Source organism: Gopherus flavomarginatus, chromosome 5 (genome assembly GCF_025201925.1).
Source record: "Gopherus flavomarginatus isolate rGopFla2 chromosome 5, rGopFla2.mat.asm, whole genome shotgun sequence".
Classification (NCBI taxonomy): domain Eukaryota; kingdom Metazoa; phylum Chordata; order Testudines; family Testudinidae; genus Gopherus; species Gopherus flavomarginatus.
In genome coordinates this window covers 75,332,651-75,355,161 of record NC_066621.1, presented here as the reverse complement: position 1 = coordinate 75,355,161, position 22,511 = coordinate 75,332,651, and the positions used below count along the sequence as shown (strand labels likewise).

The following is a 22,511-nucleotide window of genomic DNA, read 5'->3' as shown; positions in this document are numbered from 1 at the left end:
CATTAATTATACTGCAGTCCTTTCATTCTTTACTCATTGTATCCCAGACCTTCCTTTCCATGATTTTGCCAGGGTTTGATGTCAGACTAATCAGCCTATAGTTACTCATTTACTCCTTTTACTCCTTTTGTGGCATGAGTTTTTTTCCTGTCCTCTGGAACGTCCCTGGTATTCCAAGATCTGTTAAAAACCAACATTACTGGTTTGGAGAGCTCCTGGGCCAATTCTTTTAATACTCTTGGTTACAAGTTATCTGGTCCTGCAATTTTAAAAATGTTTAACTTTGATAGTTGCTGTTTAACAGTAGGTGCTTTTTAATAGTGTCTGTGCATTTAAGTGTAGATTGATAGATATTAAACCAAATTCAGATTCAATATAGAAGGTGCTATAAATTAACTCCTTCCCACTCAGCTAGACACCTAGATCCATTTACACCCACTTGCTGATGTGTGTAAGGGAGTCTAAAATATACTTCGTATCTTACTTTGTAAGTAGTGAGAATGTAAGTGGTGTAAATTAAGTTAGGATAAAAAAAATCCTGTGAAAAATAATAGGTACTGTTTGACCACCATTAGTTTAGATTCCTTTAGACCTATTTAAACTCATTCTGAATTTAGCTTAGGTCTTCTCTTCTTCCATCGTGCAAATATCCCCCCATCAACCCATTAGCATGCCTTAATCCTTTTAAGGAGGGACCCTTTCTAGAGGAAAGTGCTAGTGTAGACCACATAATTCAGTCTCTCCTCTGTAAGGGGAGCCAGTAAGGGAACCAACTAGTGACACTTGTAACAATTTTTGTGATGGGGATACCTGTGCATTGGGTAACTGCAGTGTGACCAAATCATTTTGCAACAGGTTACCAGATTAGATGACAACTTTCTTACACCTCTTAAAAGTTTTGGTGTAGTTATTGCATGAAACCTGTAGTGTGCTATGAAGTCTAATTGGCACTGATGCCAGTTGCCCAGGAAACTTATGAGTCAGGCTCTAGAAGTTTTCATGATGGGATGGGGGAAAATGTACGTCTGCTTTTAGTCTGGATCCTTTGACTGATGTAGCTAGTGAGAAATAACTTCCCCAGTTTTCAAAACACAGATTTGGGATAAAAAGAACTCTCCTTTAGGACTTCAGATTGGGAAATGAGCATATATAATTCAACCTAATTTTAGTTTGGTATTCATATATATAAACAATACATTGGATATACACACACACACACACACTTGCTAAATGATCCAGCACATATTTACCAGTGTTATTTTTTCAAGCTTAGTTCAATTCTTTTCCTATTTTGTATATTGCCCTTTACTAGTGTTAAGCTCTGCAAACAAAAATATGTATTTTTACCTTTTATACCCTACTACTTTATTTGAACTAACAGTAGTAATACACAATGGAGGCAGGTGGGAAATAAAAATCTAACACTACTGTCTTGGAAACACACTAGTCATTATCTAAAGGGGACATTTCCATTACTCTAGTAAACTGAAAAGCTAGAAATAATTTTGTAGCATCAAAATCCTAATTTATTTTACTTATTATTGAAAATATCTACCAAACAGCTGGTTAGCTGAGACAGAGGCATAAAAGAAAATCTTTAAGCCAGGAAAAAACAAAAAAAAGAGTGACATTTAATATATACATCTCTATGAATTTGTACTGACTGACCCATTGCCAAAATACCTGTTACTTCCTAGAGATGTTGAAGAATGAATTATTTAAACACTGCAAACTTTAAAGCATGGAGTGTCAACACAAGAAAATGCCACATGGTTTGCCCGCTACATCAGATTCCAGTTGATTAAAAACTGCTGTATGCTGTTAAACTGCAAATTTACATTCATGAAGCTAATAAAAAACACAGCACACAGGCATTGGGTTTTACAAATTTTATTTCTAGACTTTAGTTCTTTTGCTGGAAACTTGTCTGTTACAGGTCTGTTGGTGAAAATGTGCATTTCAGACCAGTGATGCCAATAAGTACAATATAAAAAAATGTACAAATCTGAATTGCTTGCTTACTATAGATTGTTATAATAATGTGACAAATAAAGCATCTCTGTTGGCACATGAACCTGTTTATCAGGATTTGGCCTTCGAGTACATACATATTTAAAGAAATTTGCAGTATGCACTGCCACTCAGTGTAACACATATAACCAACAACCACTAATGCAATAATCATGTTTGGTTCAGAGACACAGAGATGCCACAAACAGAAGTGTTCATGAGGTAAGCAGTAAGAAATGTTCCTGAAATTTGGACAGAATGTATCCAGTCCTCCTGGGTCCTGCGACTGCTAGTAGCATTGCAATGCTTTATTTATACACTATGTAGGATCTTAACTGCATTTGCCCTCAAAATGAGTTCTAATTCTGTTTTGGTTTAGCAGCATACAGGCAACAGCTAGATTATTCTTCAGCATACAACTTTGTTAGCTGGCTTATTTATGAGATTTACAGGCTTTTTTAAATTAGCATTATGCTATAATTAACAAAAAAAAACAAAACAAAAACCCCTAGTATATTATAACAGATTAAACACACAAAATACTTAGAGTTCCAGAAGATAACCTATCACACCAAATGATGAGTCCCAGCTGATGGGAAACAACACCAAGTGGCATATAAGAGTTATATTATAATGCACCTTTCATATATCAATGTGGCTAATAACACATCTTAAAACTACTATGATAATAAACCCCAGATCAGACAAAGAATCCAGCTTTATAAGACGCATAACAAAAGACTGACATTACTTGATCTTCTGAAATGTCTGTCGTTTTTAAATTAATGCAACCTAGTTGCGAATCGCGAGACCCATTCAGAATAATGTTCAATGCATTTCAGTTTGCAGTAGAACTATGAGGCACTGTGAACGAACATTAAAACCTGGTCTAAACATGGTTAACTGAAGTATGAGGTATTGTGAAACAGGAACCTTTTTGGAATAGAGCAGTAATAATCACATTAAGTAAAAATTGATCACATAAAAAATCTACAAAAAATGATGTCAATAATATAATTTTCTATGAGAAAATTAAAACCTATAACATGGCAGTATATGACATTGTATAACAACAAAAAACAAAAACAAAAAAAACTGATCCATAAAATAGCAGCAAAACACAATGACAAAGATACAGAAAGCAATGTTAATTTTTTTTCAAACCATGCTGGGAATTTATCCATAGCAGCTCAATAAAAATGGAGCATCCACTCCTTTTTTTTCTTTTTTTCCTTTCTTTTCTTTTTTAAATTTTTTTTTACAATCAACACCTTAGCGGCAGTTTTCTCACATACATTTCACCATCACATTCTCCTCGAGCATCAACTTCAACAGCTATGTCCACGTCCCTTCAGCTACTTTCTAAAATAATAATAAAAAGATACATAGCCAAGATGTGCAAATTTTCTATTTGTAGCTAAATAAAAAAAAAACAACGGGGGGATATATTGGAATAAGAACTCCTTTCAAGTACACCAAATCTATTCTTTTTTAACTATGGCGTTTCTCATGGTTAGATAGTTTTTGGAAATGTCTAAGAAGGGGCCAAATACACTGTTTTTGAAAAGAGTGTCTTTTTTTTTCTTTAATAAGCTGTGTTAAAACTGCAACATCAAGGATAGAAAGATTATTTTTTTAAATCAAGGGGCGATTGCGTTATTTTACAAATCATACTGGCCTTATGAACATCCTCTGCAATAAATATTCTTTTTGCCTTAACTATAAATTATATATTTTAGTGTTTAAAAACCTTCAGTTGTAAAACATCTAGAGACAATCCTTAAACTATGTGTCCTATACGTGAACCTTTAAGGCCCCTAATTTACAAACATGAGTTGGCATCAAAGGATTTCTAAACTTCAACTTTTCTATAGAAAAGGATAGGAAGATATCCTGGCAATTTGTGAATGCAATTTCTCTCACTGAAACACAACCTTTGAAAAAAAATCACCTTTCCTCTAACACCATAGTTAAATGCACTTGCTTTGCAATTCAAAGTTTGCGCACAAGCACTTATATATTTCCAAACCATTCCATTTAAAAAAATATTCCCACAATAAAAGAACGTATTTCCTATATCTAATGGACTGAAAGTGCTTTGAATGGAATGGTTTTAGAATATTTTAAAAAAAAAAAGACTAGGCTGTGGATTGAACCTGACCATAATGAGGCTGAATATCTGTTGGGTCAGACCAGCATTTTATACACAGGTAACTACAAAAATATGAAGATTACAAAAATATAATATATTATGTCAATATTTCGGTTTCTCTTTATAATAGAGTATCGTATGAGTAGTACATTGGCCCTTCCCCGACAATGCTAAGCTGGAACCCTACAAAAGCCTTATGCACAGGCAATCCACAGGTACAAAAGATTAACATATAATAATGCGGTATACTAAAATACACTAACTTATGGGTTACGTTAACCATTTATAAGGTGAAGAGGATAAAAACCTAAGAAAATAAACATTTACAGATGAATTATAAAGTGACTAAATGCATAAGCAAGCAAGATACAGAAAAGCCTAGAACTGCGTTAAAGCTATGCTTTTTATAGGAAAAAACAAAAAGAATATGTCATTTTCTATTAAAAAAAACCCTCTTCTACTTTAAAAATGGTTCGTTGGTTGGTTTTGTTTGTTTTATATGTAAGAAATCAAATCTAATACCTCCCCTGGAGACATTTTGTGTGTTAATGTCTATTTTTACAACATACAGACAAGAACACTTTAACATAAAACTAGTTGATTATTATTGTATAAAATCCTCTATTTTTTGTAGCACAAACCCCTTGGGGTCATGCAAATATTATTTTTCTTTTTTTTTTTTTTTTAAGACAGTTTTGGGGTATTTTTTGTTTGTTTGAAGTCACAGATGGAAGGGAGAAAGAGCAAGGAAAAAAATAACAAGAGTGAAGCTTTCCCTTCTGGTATAAAAATGTCCTGGAGAAAAGGGTTTCTGGGGGAGAGATCCTGATGCTGATTCCTTCTCAGATGCCCTTTCTTTGTCTGCTCGCATTGCCAAACAAACCGATTTGTAGAAGTCCTCTTAAATGTTCACGTCTCGCACATCGGTGGGTGTGCAGGAAAGGTCTGCTTCATCCTCAACAGTCTTTGTTTCTGAAGATATGTTGTGTTGCTGTGCCTGGCGTAGACTGGATTCAAGGAGGGATTCAATCTGTTCTTGGCAAGCTCGTAAACAATCCTAGAGAAGATTAAAGGGGAGGGGAAACATAAACCTTTAGAAAATATATAAAACCATCTGCCTAATACTATTTTTGTTGAAGGCAAATAAAAATGTATCACCATTTATATAGGGGGGAGGAAAGAGAGAGAGATGAAGACTGGATAACTCAAGGGGCTGGGCTACAGGTTTTTGCCATCTGGTATTCAGAGGATTATGTCAAATGAGAGTGTAGTTTCAGTTCATCTTCCAGTGGGATAAGTGTACATCTCAACAAATTGCTACCACAGCTAACCTTAACTGGCCCAATGTTGTCAGTCTCAGCAAGAAGCCAATGACTGAATGGGCCATGGAGACTAAACTATAATGTCACCACTGGTAATGGTGCCTCCAGCCCTAAAGGCACATTGGTGGGACAATGTGTTGAAGCTTATGATACTTCTGCCTGTACTATAAGTGTTCTGCAGAGGGCTCTGTCTCCAAGGCTGTCAATTGGGCATCTTTCATTAGTATGAAAGTTTCATGCACCGTGTTTCTGGAAAAATTCTAATAGCCTCATTCTGATCTCATAGCAGTGTGAATAAGGAGTTACTATCTTGCAGTCAATGCAGTTACTGAGCATAAAACTGGAGTGAGATCAAGAATTAGGCCCAAGACTGTGGTGCTATGTAATTTCGATCTTTACAACAGAAATGCCTTGGTACAACAATCCAGTAGAAGTGATATAGGCCATTTCATAAACAATGGCTTCCCAGCTAAGTAATGGCTAAAAAAATTTTAAGAAGAGCTTTTCAGATGAAAGGTGCTCTATAAACACAAAATATTAATAACTAATATTCTGATTATATTCAGCAATGGCCTGATCACGTTAGCTAACTGATTACTAACTGCAAATGTCTAAACAAAAAATGCAGCATTCCAAAAGACTAAAATGGATGCCTTTCTGCTGAATGCAGGTCTTTCACAACCTACCATCAAACAGTCAGTAACCTCATGGCAACGATTTAGAAAGTGTTGCCTACCTTTTAGCTTGCCACTGCACTCTCCGTCACAGACAGAGAGACCAACTAAGAGTGATACAAATCTCTCTGACTCATGGCTCAATATGAGCTTGATCTTGCTAAGTGCTGAGCGTCTCATGTCTCCAGGAAGGTGCTGAGCCATCTCCACTCCCATTGACTTCAATGGGAATTAAGACCATGAAGCACCTCACAGGTTTAGACTTCATATGGGTAAAAGAAACCCCCCGGGCATCTAAGTGTACAGTTAGGAATTGGCACATCAAGCATCCAAAATCTATTTATTCACAAAATCACAGAAATTAGAGATGGAAAAGAGCTGTTTGAACATCCAGTCTATCTTCCTTCAAATGCAGGACTAGATATTCATATTCTTTAGTGCCATGCACGCCCATTGCATGGGCATAGACGTGGAGTGCCTTAAACAAGCAAAACAATCACACAGCATATTGCCAAAATTCCTCCAGCACATTGTTTACTCATATATTTATAATGAACATCGTAAGCTTTTCTCAACATATTTAACTTTGTGTATTAAGGACTTTGAAGTTTTCTTTTAGTATTGCCTTTTCTGATTTAACCTATGACATGTGTTAGCCCTTGTGGTGAACCCAGTCTTCCATGATAAATTGCTGTCAAAAGTGTTAGGATGTGCATGACTGAGAATGAATGTTGTTTTCCTGAGAGGGTGACCTGCCTGCTGTTTTCTTTATCTCCTAGTTTCAATTCTGCCTTCATTCAGAAGCTTCTTGTGTGATCTACCAGCTTTTCACTGATTCCACTACCACAAGAACCTTCTTTGCCACCAATAAGGGCACATGGCATTTGGGGTAAAATAAGATTAGAAACCCAAGCAAACAATTCTCTGCAAGTCCTTTCTGAGAGAGGGGGAGGTTAATCCTACCTCTAAGCAGATCAGACCATCAGTTACAGCTCACTGAAAACACATAACCTATGACCTTTTCTGGTTTAAACCCTAGTGTAATATTTCCTCTTGACAGAGACACACAGTATTTTAAATGACAAAAAGAAACGCCTCATATCCTAAAGTCATCATGCCTTTGACTCCTACATACCTCTGGCCTTCCCAGTGAGATCTCTAACAAGACTCCCCAAGATATGACAGATGATTTCTGACTTCAGATTCCACAGGACACCCATTTTAACTCCTGATAGCATGCATGCCATGACACACATAAATAGATATATAGAAATAATAAGTAAACACATGGTTTTTTTCACTTCCAAAAAGTTCAGGCACTTTCAGGTTGACTCAGCCATAACTAGGTGGCAAGTTTCTCTCTGAAAGCCAGTGCACAGTTGTTTCAGAGCAATTCCAACACTGGCTCTGTTTTTTTGGAACACTCTCACATACATGTTTGACTCTGAAAACTGAAATGTGAACTAGTTTTATTCATAAAATTGAACAAGCAATGAATATGTTTTGTAAACAGTTCAGGAGGGGTTTCTATAAATGATTATTCTTTTCCTTTTGGATACTGATAAAAATCTTCACTCAGACTGCAGGAGTGGATTGAGTTTGGATTGTATGTTGTGAAACAACATACAATCTTTACAGCTTACTGTAAACAGGCTGTCTGCTAAATTGCAATTTAATGAACAATGTGATGTTTGAAATGTTTTATGTTTTTGTTCAAATTATTTTTTCACATTGATATTAAATGAACAGTTTCTCTGCAAGGATATTACATTTCTCAAAAATGCTACATACAAAAAAGACATACTGTGTACACTTTCATCACTAGCATAACTTTACTGATGCCCAGTGTTACACTTAAATTTTGTTTTTCCATTCTGCTCACAGCTTCTGAATACTGGGAGCAAATACAAAACTTGTGTGTTAGTCTGATAACTTCTCCCAACAACTTTTCTGCTTCACTACCCAAATTTTCAATGCCCACAGTTTGTTCAAGGTCATAAGCCCTTCCTGGATTAATTAAGCTTCTCAGTGAAAAAAAAAAAAAAAAAAAAGGGCCTACTAGCTTACTGATGTGGTCAAATACCTTTATTTAACGTACACAGTGGACATGATCAGATTGAAATTCAGTCAAGCATAAGACTTAAGGTCAGATCTAAAGGAAACAAACAACAACAAAATCTATTTGGAAATCCTTTGTTATTGCCTGGCTCATTAAGAATAAAAGACACATGTTTGAAGGCGTCTCTGGTGTGGGCAGGCAAGAGAAGCAAATTCCAGTGTATTAACAGACAGCATGGAAACCCAATCTAATCTAGTTTAGCAAATTTCTGGCCTGGAAATGAATGTCAGGCAAAATTCAGTCCATTTGGATGATGGGGTCAGGAACAGAATGATGGAAGACAGCCCAAGACTTCTAATTGTGATTATCTGACTTCTAATTACCATTGATCAAAGGCAAAATGGGAAACTGGACTCCTACCAATATAAACATGAACCATAAAAGAATTTCAGTCAGGTGATATTCATTTTACTTTAGACTCAACTTGCTTGAGACTAAGGTAAAAACTATCAGTATGAAAACTGAAATCCAACAGACCATCTGCTCCAGCTAGCAAACAATCAGGAAAAGTGTTAACCATTTTGTCAAAATGCATCAGTCTACTAAATACTTTTAAAACCGAATCCACATGATATTAAATGTCTGGCAATATGTGCTATCACTTGTGGATCAGCCACCCAAACAAAGTTACTAAGAAAACTTTCAAGATCAGGATTAGTGTTTGATCAATCAGTTAAGTTAATTTGTTTCATAAAAAATGTGTAGTAAGCTCTAAGGCCAGAGATCTCTCTTTGTAGACAATCAAGTAATTGTCAAATTCACAGAATAATTATTAGCAGAGGATATTTCACCTTTATTATAAACATGGGAACAGAAATCATGTTAATAGAGAAGACAAAGAAGGAAACAACTAAGATTTAGGTGATCTTTCCTTTCTGAGGGTCCTTAAAAAATTTTCATATAACTTTATGATATTTCTTATTTTAGCTAGAAAACTATGTAAAAATCTTAATGTCTAGTTATTGTTATTTTAAGACATAAATATAATTATCAAAAAAGTTTTCCTCCCACTCACCTTAAAGATCTTCCTTTTAAGTTCAGTTCATACAGACTGTGGCCTTGCAGACTATTTATGAATAATAAAACAGTGCCCAAAGTGCTTTTACTTCTAATTAAAAGTACTTTCCTGTTTCAAAGAGCTCTGACATTGACCAAGTCAAGTCATGTAAGGACATGTTGCAGTTCTACATGATATAGAGTTCTGCCATGTGATACAATCTAATTCAGGTTATAGATCAAAAAATTATAAATAGTATTTTCTTTTAAATCAGACATTCACTATCGGTGCTGATAGCAGGTTGCTTGCTTCTTCCTAAGTTCCTGATTCAAATTTCTTGAATTGGATAGAGTTCAGGTATACACTTAAGCACCTGCATGGTCCTAACAAAGAAGCCAGAGTATTACAGGTACATACTACTTCAGCAGTGGGATACTTAAAGCATCTGTAGAACTTAAGAGTATTTAACATTTCAGCACTGAATCAGTACTACTAAATTCTGCTTCTAGTAATAGAGCAAAAATACTTTGCTGAACTGTGTGGTATAGTATCTTGAACTAGTTAGGATAGGCAGATAATAAGCAGCAGTGAAGTATTTGTCTGTGTTGGCATCACCTAAATCTATCAAATAGCACAAAAATATTCCCTTATATGGGAACTAATCATTACAATGCTTTCACGATTTGCTAACAATCATTACAATTCTACATATCATTGCCCCTTATATTAACTTGGGTGTGAGTTGTTTGGTTGTTAGAATAATTATATACCTTCAGTTTATGAATACATAAAATGAAGGATTTTACAGCATCTCAAAGATTCTATTGCAAACCACAGGGTTGTCTTTATTTGAGTCATTGTCCAGAGCTTGGAGACCTCACAAGAACCTTTTTAAAGCATCTATTTATTGGTCTTCCACATTGTTACAAAACAAAGCTAAACTCTGCCCCAACTTCACACACCATTATGACATGGATCATTGACTTTAGGTCTTCCTTGTAGGCTCCCTTCCTGGCCCATTCACTCATGAAAGGTTTATTGCTCACTAGTTACTGATGTGCATCTCCTGGAAGCTGCAGGGCAAAATGAGAGTCCTGTGAGGACCATCTACCTTGTCAGAAAGTCGTGGGACAAACATTTGTTCCAAAAGGGAATTCAATACCAGCTACTGTGCAGGTCTAGCACGTAATAAACTAAATTAGATAATTAGAACCCCTTAAAAAACGCATTTCACACCACTTGGCACAATAAAAGGTCTCAGGAGTGGTCAAAGATAAGGTCAGAGATACCATGAAGTCTATTTATTGCAATCTTAGTAACTATTTCCTTGTCTTATTTTAAAGGTTTTTGTTCTACTTAGGCTGCTGGTTTAATAACCTGCAAACCGAATACAGCCTCAGCAATTGTCCTAAACCAATTTAAGAGTTTCCTTTGCTTTGTTGATATGTCTGTCTTAACAACATTAGAACTGGTCATGGTATTCATATCAATGAACTGCAGTACCGTAATCTCTGATTTTTAATGTATATAACGATGACTAATAGTCACTGCGAAGAACAAAAGAGAATACATTTGAAAAACCACAGCCAAGTTGTACTTTGATCAGCGTTTACTGTCAAATCATATACTACAGTGAGGCACTCAAAAAACTCTAAGATAGAGAGATTGAAAGAATCACTTACCGGGTCACATTTGATAACTTGTGATAGGAAATGTGTGAGATATTGATAGGAGAGGAAAGTGTTAGTGTTTCCCAGGTGAAGGCCTTGCACAGCTGCTACCACACTCCCAGCTGCGATCATGGAAGGTGGGTTTGAAATAAACTTAACATCTGTTTAAAGAGAGAAGGGGGGAAAAAAGAGAATTGATTTCTTTAGGATGAGCTTGCTTGTGTCATGCCAAAGAGTTAGATATGATTGCCAGATAATAAGTCTTAAGAGGCTGTAGGAATGCAAACAAAGATTCCTCCTCATGTAATTTAACAATATAGGCAATTACAGGGCCCAATCTCACAAGCACTTACGCACATGAATAACTTTACCTGAGAGAGAAACATTTTTTAGAGAAAGGCCTAAAAGGCTAACCATTCCTTTGAGGGATTTTTAGGGTATTAGGGCCCTAATCCTGCAAACACTTATAAATATACTTTACTCCTGTGAGTAGTCCCATTTAAATCAATGGGATTACTCACACAAGTAAAGCTATTCACATTTTAAAGCATTTGCAAGATCAGGTGCATTATGTGATGTAAGCAGTCTCTGAATCTTATACCATTTAAAACATAAACCTTTAAAATTATGTTAGAAAGAAAGAACTGTATAACTTTAATATAAAACAAAGAAAAAACAAAAGGGATTGAGACTGTTTAAACCTGTCAGTAGGTGAATATTCCATATTTAAATTAAGGTTTAATCTTAAAAATGCTTTGTCTCAACCTAGTCTCTCGTCAGTCACTGCCATCCATCCTGGCAACCGGGATTTAATGTAAATGTGGCATAACTAAATGACGGGGGTCCCAAGAATTGGCGGACAATCAGTTACATTCTGATGTGACACCATGCTGACAAGAGCCTGGGCCCCCTTCCAGACTGCATTGCTGTAGGTCTCTCTACAAAGCCACTCCCATGATTCCTTGAGGGGCCTATCTCTGCCATTAGAATGTTATTCCCCCCCTCTTTTTTTTTAATAAGGGCGAATAATGTGGAATAATCCACATTTTAATGCTCTTTCTGCTATACAGGAATGTGTTTGATTTTTGATTCATGGCAAAGTGCTCCCTAGACCAAGTATTAGGAGGAAAAGAAATGTGGTACTAGTAAATGTCTAACTTTTTAGGGGAGAAAAGGGAAATGATACCTTATATACAATAACTTGAGATACGTTCCTTCACCTATTATTAAATGTACAACATCTCCCTTGCTGTATAAATATAAACCATCTGTCAAACCCTTGAATTAAATCAAAGACATGAAAAACTTAAGCGGGGGCGAGGGAGATTGAGCTCTACGAAACAGTTTAAATATTAAATTATTCATCTCCTTTATGATTTAATATCTTTTGTGTAAAGGCTTTAATTAACTATTAACTAAGCATCAGGATTCTCTCTCTGTATATAATCACCTATTGTTGTAGGTATTATAGGTACAGTTTGGGGTTTATATCTCTGCCACTCCATCTGTACCCCGACCTATCCCATATCCACCTTCCAAAGGGCAATCTGCCCAGAGCTCTATGAAATTGAAAGTGCCTTCAAAATTAAATTGATGTGATTACGTATGGAAGGGCTTTTTATGAGCTATGTTGCCAGCTAAAAGCCAATCTGTATCAAAACTCATGTCAGATCTTGACATATCTGAAATAGGTCTAACTTACCTCTTCCCTACCCTACCTCTCCCCAACTCTTTCCCAAAAGATATCTAAATAGATTCAGTTTGACCATTGCCAATAAATGCATCCCAGAGATAGTATTTGATCCGTTCACTCAAACAAATCACTAGTGTTTTTTCTTAGGTATACTTAAAAATGAGAAGCTTCTGTTGATTTAAACAGGTCTGAAGATTTGATACACCAAAATTTAGTTGTATATACATACACTGTCACAGTGAATTAGCTCCAGTGTTTATTAGTTTCTGCATAATTATCATCCCCCAAAATGGCCAAAATTGTGTAAGTTTAAGGAGTCCATTCAGTAGCAAGTTTGGGATTCCTATTTGCTTTTTTCTTTTAAAGGGGGCAATAAAGAAGAACATGAATTCACAGTCACACTCTTAGTATGTCCAAGGTGGAAAAGTAATAATGAAGTTTAAATGACCAGTTTGTGTCTGTCCCCATAACCATTCCAGACAAGCAGCATGGACTGTCTTTTTGTTGCAACTCAACAAGGAATTATTTGTGGCAGAGGCCACTAATTTCAGCATATTAATCAGGGGGCCCCTCTGGCCTGTAATTGGATGCCCCCAAGTGAAGAGTGTGGCATCATTGTCAGCCTCCATCGCCTCATCTTGCGCTATTGAGCGCTCAGGAACAAGGGGGCTTCGGTGAGATGAATTAGACCTGACACAGCCACAATGGGGAAGGGGGCCCCATCAATTGAAGCACACATCCCCAGTAGCCTATCTGAGACTTCATCCAAAAAGAATAAACAACTTCAGCGTTGTTAAAAAGAGAGAGAGGGAGAATGAGAGAGAGAGAGAGAGAGAGAGAGAGGGGAGGGGGAGGAGAGAGAAGAATGCCAGCCACCCTGAAGGGAGGACAAAGCAGGCATCTAGGCGCTGCAGCACTTTAAAAAAAAATTCCTAACAAGGCGAGTCACCCCTTTTCCTTTTTAAATGGAGCAGCAATTCCATCTGTCTGGAGAGCTGGGGGCTATGAATGAAAATCTTTTCATTGAGGCAAATCAAAACTGTGAACATAAATCACTTGCTGCAAGATACAACAGGTTCCAACTGGTCACATACCTTGAGTCTCCCAATTTTATAAAGGCTAGAGAATAGAAGAATTGTAGCAAAGTTGTTTCAAAGGGAAGTCTTTTTTCTCTCTCTCCACCAGGGAGGAGGAAAGAGAGGAGAGAAGAACAATAATAATAACATAAAAGGGCCTGGTATGTTTAGATAACCAGAGGGCCACAATGAAACGCTGAAGCTCCCAACATTTGTTCCTTTTCATTGTTTTGCTTGTATAGAGCCGGAGTTTTTCCTTAACTCCAGTCTTAACTTGGCCCCAAAAAAGGCCTGTTTCCTTTTGAGTTCTCCCTGCCTTCCTTGGCCATGCCAAAGCCCCATTCGTTAAGATCAATTATGTGTTAACTTCAAACAACCCCTGGTAATTTTTTCTTTCCTTCTGTAACCTAGCACAGCAAAAAGGCATCCTTTGGTGAAAATATATTTAAAAAACACAACAAATCCCCTTCTATTAGGCAGACAATTGAGGAGAGAGCATAAAGGGAATTCCACTCAACATCACCTTTCTATGCAATGTTTTCTATCAGGAGCAAATACACATACACATCTTCGAACACTTCACCTGCCTTTACCTTGTATTTCAAGTAGTGCTCACACAAGGCCTGACCCAAAGGCCACTGGAGTCAATTTCCCAGTGGCTTCCATGGGCTCTGGATCAGGCCCACAAGGTATTCAGGAAGTACAACAGGTTTGCAATCCACCTAGATTATGGCTGGCCAGAAAAAAATATCACACATCAAAAAGTGAAGGTCAGATGCTGCTGACGCCACATGTTCTTCATCTTGTCTGGGCATCACTAGCCAACAAGGGAGTCATCAAGAGAGACAAAAAAATCTTGGCATCCAAAAACGAAATAAAAATCCAAAGCTGTTCAAACAGCTCTGTTCAACAGTCCTTACTCAGGTAATATTCCCAGTGACTTCAGTGGAGTACTGCATAAGTCCCATAATCTTGATGACCTCCATGCTATTTTTAAAAGCTAAGTAAAATTCTCTGAACATGGGTCACATTCACTGATCCATTTTCCAGCTACCCATGCGGTGAGGCGCATAGTGTTAAATATAGACTCTGGATGTGCTTTCTAAAAGAACCATAACAACACTGACAGTAGATCAAAGTACTGGACTCCTAGCAAGGCTTCAACCTTTGAACTACTCTTGTTTTCATCACTATCTCTGCCAGCACAACCACCTAGATTAAACATCCCCATATCCAAAGGGGAGACTGGATAGCTATAAAGAAACAGCAGATACAACTAACAACTGAGGTGGCTTCAGACCAGGCAATCACACATTAGAATTCACTGCAATCTCATTGTTCTGCTTGAATCTCTGTCTAGGAGAAAACATTTGATTTTCCACAAATGTTTCAAATCCTTTAAAAGCTGTTTGGAAAGGTTCTAGTACTCACATATTAGGAGACATGCACTGAGTCAATCAAACGTGTGAGCTGCCTGCCATTCTGTACTTAGGCCTACGATAAAGGCAAGGCTGAAACCTACCAATAATGTATATATTTCTCTTCAGAGATTCTATGGCTGTATCTCCAGGCCAGACACTTCAGTGGGAGTCACTATGTGAGATCAATACATTATTTTTATTTTTTTACTGCTTATTATTTTTCTTGGATCTTTTGACCAAATCCATCCCTTGTGTAACACCACTGAACACTAATTTACATCACAGATTAATTTGCTGTTTGGCTTTAAATACACCCTAAACTTTCAAGTACAGAGAAATAAGAGGGGTAGCCGTGTTAGTCTGTTCCACAAAAACAACAAGGAGTGCAGATCCAACTAACAGAGACCTTTTCCTCAAACTGAATGACTCAGTGTCATGCAGGCATGACCCCTCCTTTCACTTAACTATTATTGGATAAGAATATTCATATTCATAAAGGCAATATTACTCATTTCCAGTGAGTTTTTCTTAGTGTCAACACGATCCTTGACATTCATCTTTATGTGATGCTACAGGCTTCCTTTCAAAGGAACATTTGCTTTGACTGCCTTTGATTCCTTATTCTTTTGCCACATTTGGGTTTCTCGTGCCACACTGAAGAGAATCACGTGAAGTGGATTTTAAGAAAAACTGATCAATCCTTTAAAAACCACCTTTGTCCTGCCAGCTCACGAGAACAGTGGTATCTGGAGGAGATCATAAAGGCAGTGTTGCTCTTCTGATCTCTTGAACCCCTTCTTATTCTTATTATGATTCAATGGAAAAAATGTATGCACGCCTGCACACCATTTGTGCACGTGGGGCTTCCGGGAATTAGCACAAACACACACACAGTGCCCTTGAAACCAAAGATCAGGCCTCTGGAAACGTGGCCCAGGGAACAGTCAGTGTCTCTGGCTCCTCTGCAATCCGCCCCTGCACATGCCTCCAGCAAAGCACGTGGCCAGCTGGGTGTGGACAGCAGACTCAGCCCTGTGCCAGAAAAGCGTCCACGCCATGTGCCCCTTCTGTAATCCACCATCTACCAGCATGGGAAAAGGGGAAATTTGAATGAGGGAGATTTTAAACATGCCAGTGAAACGCACCCATATACAGAACTAACCACATGCAAATTCTTCCTCCTAACGACTTTCAAAACTGCCTTAAAATGAATCCACAATGAGGGAATCTGCCTCCAGGCCAGAGATTCTTTGGCAGGCCTGCATAGGTCTAGATATACACTGAAGAAGGATCTAGTTAAGAGCTATAGGTTTATTCAATCACTTTCCAAGAAGATTTTTATATATTTACTTTATGTTAAACTCAGAATAGAGGCATCTTCTCAGAAACTTACCTTTTGCAAAGTAATCCACCCTTGTGCAAACAACAGGCACAACACTCAGTGCTTAAATTATCTGCACTGAGTTCTGTGACCTTGATATATGGTAACTCTACGGGAAGTCTTAGGAATTGGGAATAAGGGTGGGTGTGCATGTTGGGTTAGGGGAACACGCCATTTTAGTGTGCAGGGCATACCTGTAGCGCACAGAGCCACAAAAGTCTGGGCATGTTTACGGATGATTTGCTTGGTGTCCTCAGCAACAGGCATTTTAGAAAGGAAATGTTCAATGAAGTCATGAGGGGTCATTGCGGCCAGATTCCATTTCAGCTTATTCACCAGAAACAGCTCCATTTGCTACAAAGACAAAAAGCAGGAAAGGGGAAAAAGAAGGAAAAACAGTTAGAAGCTCTGCTTATAAACAGCTTTGAAATGCCGCAATTGCTTCTGAAGTAGTTAAGGTGAATTTCATCTGTTTGTCCTGTATTCTGGAATCTAAATGCACTGGCATCTTTTTGACTTCTGCATGATTGAGAGACTGATGATTAAAATACTACACTTCCTCACCAGTGGTGCTGTGATGCTGTTAAGGAGGATTACTAGCAGGAGCATACCAAGGTGAGGTTGCCTTTATGCATGAAACTACTGCAAGACTACCCTCACCCAGCAGCCCTGAAATAAAGCACTCCATTAATTGGTCAAGTAGCTGAACTGCACATTAGGAACGCAAGAGGGCGCCAGTCACCCACTTTTTACCCGTTGTACTGTACTGTCTCTTAGGGTGAGGTAATAATGAGTATATTAGGGTTTTTTTCATTCGAATAATCTACTGTATCATTTAGTCTGCAATCGCTGAGAGTTTTCACAAGCCCAACTTTCGCTGGCTAGGAAGCACGTGGAAACCCTTCATGCCATCTTACTGGAGCTGAGGGGGTGGGGAAGGGGGGCAGATCCACGCTCTGAGACAGCAGTGGAAGTTACATCTGTTGCTCCCATGTGCAGTAATGGAGTTAGCCTGGGAGCTGGAGGTGAACGAGCAATAATTCTACGGGGTGAATTACGCATAATTATTCAGGGTGAAGTAGGGGGCCACACTGGGCAGATCTGGAGAAGGAGCCTTGCGATTTTCTCTGTTGGGGTTGATTTTTATTTATTTTCCTCTCTCCTGATCTTGCTTTTTTCCAGATGAAGTAAACATGAAATTACCAGTAATTCGTCGGGTCTAATGGAGTTATCGGTGTAAATGCACAGTTTTTCTGCGGTTAGAGGAATAGTTTCCTTCATTTTTGAAGCCACAAACATGCAGGTAGCTCCCAGAAGTTGCAATCGGTTTTTCTTGAGGGGTTCAAACGACAAAAATCTGTCCAAATAATTCATAGCCAAGGGGAAAACTTCCTCTTCACATTTCTGCTCCTCGCAAACCTGGAAAAGAAGAGAGCTCGTTGAAACGAATGATAATTGTAGCAACTATTAAATCGAGTCATGCCTCCTCCCCCCAACCAAAGATTGAAGGGCAAGGCAGAGTATGGGGGGGACGGGGGAGAAATAAATTTCCCCCAAAAGAGTAGAGAAAAGACTTGAAAGAAACTGAAAGAGAAAGTCGCAAACGGAGAAAGTAGGGAAATGTGGCGTTAGAAATCCCCAGCCGAGCTTTGGCAAAAAGGGGACATCTGGATTCTCACAGATCGGCAGCCCCTTTAAAAAAAGCAAATAAATTGCAAAATGATCCGGGGACAGAGCTGGGATCCCAGGTTTTTGTTCTTATTTGCCTGGGTGCTGCCGATTCTCTGCTTTGCTCGAGACACAAAGGTGGCGTCCGGAGCAGCAGCAGCAGCAGCAGCCCCATTTCCCCAGACGTCATCTTTTCAAAAAATATTTAAAAATATTTAAAAAATCAGCCGAAGCTCCAAAAAGGGCTGAAAATGACCCGGCGGGGGTCCTTTACCGATCCCCGTGCTGATGAGACACCTGGGGGCATCCAGGGAGATACCCCGAAAGCAAACTCACGAGGTCCCCCTCACCCTCTTCAGAAAAGCAACGTGCGACATTTCGCAGAGCAAGGGCAGCGTGCTAAGCTTTCAAAAATTAATTAAAAATAGATCGCAGGCGCCCAGGGCTTTGGAAAAGGCATGAAAATGTAGCCCCGGCTCCCCAGCTCCTGCTGGGAATGCCCTGAAACATGTCCTGTCGGGGGAGTGGGGCATTTGAACTGGATTTTGCCATGCGACCTTGCTGAAAGTTTCTGCAGCACAAGCATGTCTTTGAGGGGTGACCACAGCTCGCTCTCTGCTCTGAACAAAGAAACTTTCACCCTGCATTTCCCCAAGAAATGACAAGAGCCCAGCAGCTGAGCCTCCTGTCCACAGCCCCAGCAGGGACCCCCGTTTCTGGAGCACCCCCTGCCTTCCTTGGCTTGCTCCTGGGGACTTGCTAATTTTCTAATTATTAATAAACACTTTTGCTTTGCAATAAAAGAACAAAGATGGCGCATAATACTGGCACGGGCAGCACTTGCATACGTGTACATGGATATTAATTTAAAATAAAATCCCAATAAAATAACTGGCAAGGTTTAACTGCAGCCCTAAGACAAGAGTGGGGCGTCGGGGTGCCTGGGAAGTTGCTGTGCTCATCTGGGATCCCAGAGAAGGACTCTTAAGGGGGCTTTTTCCAAGTGGGGCTTTCAAATTTTGTTTTCTCTGGCACTGAGTTCATTCTAAAAGGTTCAAGGGAGACCCCCGGAATTTATTTTCTTTAGAAATGGGGGTGTGGGATTTGCTTTCCCTCTATCGAAGACACCTCATTGTTAAGAAGTAAATAAAAGATAAGGGGATAAAAGCCATCACACTCTTGACTGTCAATATATATCGGTAGCAATATGTCCTGTACTTAAGGAGGGAGGTTTTTTTTTTGGGAGGGGGGACAGCTGGGGCTGGAATGGGGGAGTCATTCAGGATTTATTCATTAATGCAGAAGCTTGCAAAGAAATCTCTGAAACATACAAACCTCCAGCATCCAAGTGGCAACTATTTTCCTCATATATGGCAAGATTTCCTTCTGCACGCACTTGAAGTAGGATACAGAGGGCGAGCAGGTCTCCTCTGCCTTCAGCATTGTCTGCAGAACCCTGTCATTTAGTAGGTTGGCATCTAGATAGGCTCTTCTGATGGTTTCCACTTCACAACACAGCAGCTGATGTTCCATGTCTGTCTCCTTCTTCTAAAGTCAGTTTTCTAAAGGACTGAGTCAGTCTCTCTCTCTCTCTCTCTCTCTCTCTCTCTCTCCTTCCCTTCCAGGAGTCCCTTGGATGCTGCTTGCTGCTACTGCCGCTACAGCCCTCTGGAGGCTGCAAAACTTTCTAACTTCCAACAAAACTCTCCTGTACAGTCCCTGTGACGTTACTGTTGTTAAGCAGAGATCAAAGCACAAGAGAGAATGAGAAAGAGAGTGAGAGAGAAGCCAAAAGCAAGGGGCAGAGCCCTAAAGCCATCCCATAGGCTTTAAGTCCTTCCCCTTATACAGAAGCAGGGGTTTAATGCAAATGAGACAAGGGCTTGCTTTCTTCAAGGGAAGCAGAGAGGTGGGGGAAACCCAAATTGTCTCTTCAGTGTATCATGCATAATTTTGTAAAATGGAGAGAGTTCTGCAGTGGGAGCTAAATGATGAATGGGACTAGGCCACACACAGTCAGGCATGGCTATAAATACAGGGAAACTTATTTATTATTATTTTAGCTGGGGAGGGCAGCAGGACCATATTAATTATTATTATTATTGCCCAGCTCTAAATGAAACTAGTATTATTTAAAAATAAATAATGTCCTTTCCATTCCTTGTATTCCCCCTCCTATCAGCATGGATTTTTGCTACATCCCTGAATTTGAAAGGAATTAAGTTCCACCTACAATATTTAAAAAAAAAAAAAAAAAAACTTTAAGCTTTTACCCTGCAAACGGGGTGGGGAGGAACATGGTGATAGCTCATCCAAGCTGCACTAAGAAAGCAGTTAACCCTAAACAGGCAATAGATCAGGTATCAACACCCCACCCCCACTGCACACACAACCACTCAGAAAAATCCCAGCACTGCAGCAAAATGGTGGCCAGCATTTCTTCTAGCACAGTTAATACCTAGAGGAAGGTGCTGATATTCACTGGCGTTACCAAGGGCCTGAGCCAAAGCTCATTTAAGTTAGCGCAGCCTTTCCGCTGTTGTAGTATTTTGTAATGTGTTCCCAGCATGGATGACTTTAGTTTCCCGACAAAGTTAGCCTATTTTATACCTATGAAACCCTTTCAGGTTTTTTTTATTAAACACTTGTTAAAGTTCTTCCCTTTAACCTGAAACATTTTCAGAAAAGAAAGCTGAGCAGGCATTTGGGGCTGATGGGATTTGGCTGCTTCTTGCATATGGGTGAATGCTATGAGTGAAATTCTAGCCCCATCCAAGTCAACGGCAAAACTCTCACTGACTTCAGAGAAGCCAGGATTCCATTGTGTCTCTTGACTGTTTTGGGGGGACTGCAGATGTGAGGGTCCACTTTTGTCTCCTGCTTGCTGAAATGGTTCTCCACCTGCCTAGTGTGGGCACATCTTAATAAAAATGCATAATAAAGTAATAATAAAATAATACCTACTCTTCTACAGTGCTTAGCAAAGCATCACCAACTGGATTAGATTGCATGGGTGCCAAACATATTATAGGACATGGTATAATGCTGGGTAGCCACATCCTTGTCCCTCTCCCATACACAGATAAGATATATTGGACATATTGCTACAGATCAAAAGACATATGGCTACAGTTTTATTTATGTATAGTCTATATATGATAGGTGATTTTCACATCTGACATTTGTCTTTTCTTTGTCTTATCTAAAGGCCCCAATCAGGATCTTAGCCCCTATTGTACTAGGCACTGTCTACCTATGTGAACTTATAAGGTCCTGCCCAGAAGAACTTATGGGATTTTTTTTTAACGTGGGAAGAAACTTCAACTTATATAAATTACATTTCTTATTTGTTATTGAAAAGTAGCAAATACATTTCAATTTTTATTAAACAAGTAATACACTCACCTCTAAATTAAATAAACTATTAGTCCATCCACCATGGCCAAGTTTACAGTTACATTTTGTTTCACAAATACTTAAATCCCTTCTCCACCTCAAAGGTTTTTTTCTAATATCTGATTTATTCCTTTCAAGCATTAGTGACATTTTCTACGGCATTACAATTTGGAGACCTACCGGGCATCTTTTCTCCTCCCCTCCCCTTCCCCCCTCCTCCATCATGATCACGTTAGTTTTTGTCTGTCTGTTTCTTGATCGCTTTTGCTAATAAATCTTCATCAGTGATCAGCTGCACTTATTCTCCTTCCTTCCCCCACATTATATTTGCTTTATGGAATCATTGCTTTCCTGATGCATTTGCTTTTTTTTTTTTTTTTTTTTGGTCTCCTTTCTTTTCACGATGCAAGCAAAGTTTGTTTTTTTTTTCCATTCATAAAAATCCACGTCGGTGTGGCAAGAGCCCTTGATTTATGAGGCGGAGTGGTATCAGCTACAGCTTTTCCGGAGCCCCCCTTCCACCACCACCCTCCAGCTGAGACTGCTGCACAGACTGGCTTCTGCTGCGTGTGGCAAATTATTGCATGAACGAGATCGCCCACTTAAAACAAAATTGGCTCTAATTCCTGGAGGGAACCCCCGCCCCTAAAATGGGCTGAAATACAAGAGGAAACTGGAATTAGCATAAGCCAATAGGGGAATAGATCTGTTACCAGGCGGATCAGGCAGATCTGAACTAGGAACTTGGTTGATTTCGCTCTGACAAGACAAAGGGGACTGCTCAAAAGTGCAAGAGCTACAGAAAACCGTGAAAAACTTAGATTGACTGAGGGAGGAAAAGTTTTATGACACTTTACACGCAGAGGTTCACACTACTACTGCTGTCACTGATAACCAGTGACTGCTGCTCTTTTACAGAAATAATTCTCAAA

General features: G+C 38.9%; 1 protein-coding gene across 2 annotated transcripts; it reads right to left on the bottom strand.

Moving 5' to 3' along the window:
* Positions 1-1,874: 1,874 nt before the first annotated feature.
* Positions 1,875-19,961, bottom strand: CCND1 (cyclin D1). 2 transcript variants are annotated; one of them, XM_050955480.1, is made up of 5 exons: positions 19,519-19,954; positions 17,719-17,934; positions 16,710-16,869; positions 10,957-11,105; positions 1,875-5,219 (listed from the first exon to the last, which is right to left on the bottom strand). In XM_050955480.1, the coding sequence occupies exons 1-5, from the start codon at positions 19,714-19,716 to the stop codon at positions 5,064-5,066; spliced, it is 879 nt and encodes a 292-aa protein (XP_050811437.1). In that variant the 5' UTR covers positions 19,717-19,954; the 3' UTR covers positions 1,875-5,063. The 2 variants fall into 2 exon arrangements, with proteins under 2 accessions (XP_050811437.1, XP_050811438.1); XM_050955481.1 differs by lacking the exons at positions 1,875-5,219; positions 10,957-11,105 and adding an exon at positions 15,947-16,215 and having other exon boundaries at positions 19,519-19,961.
* Positions 19,962-22,511: the final 2,550 nt, after the last annotated feature.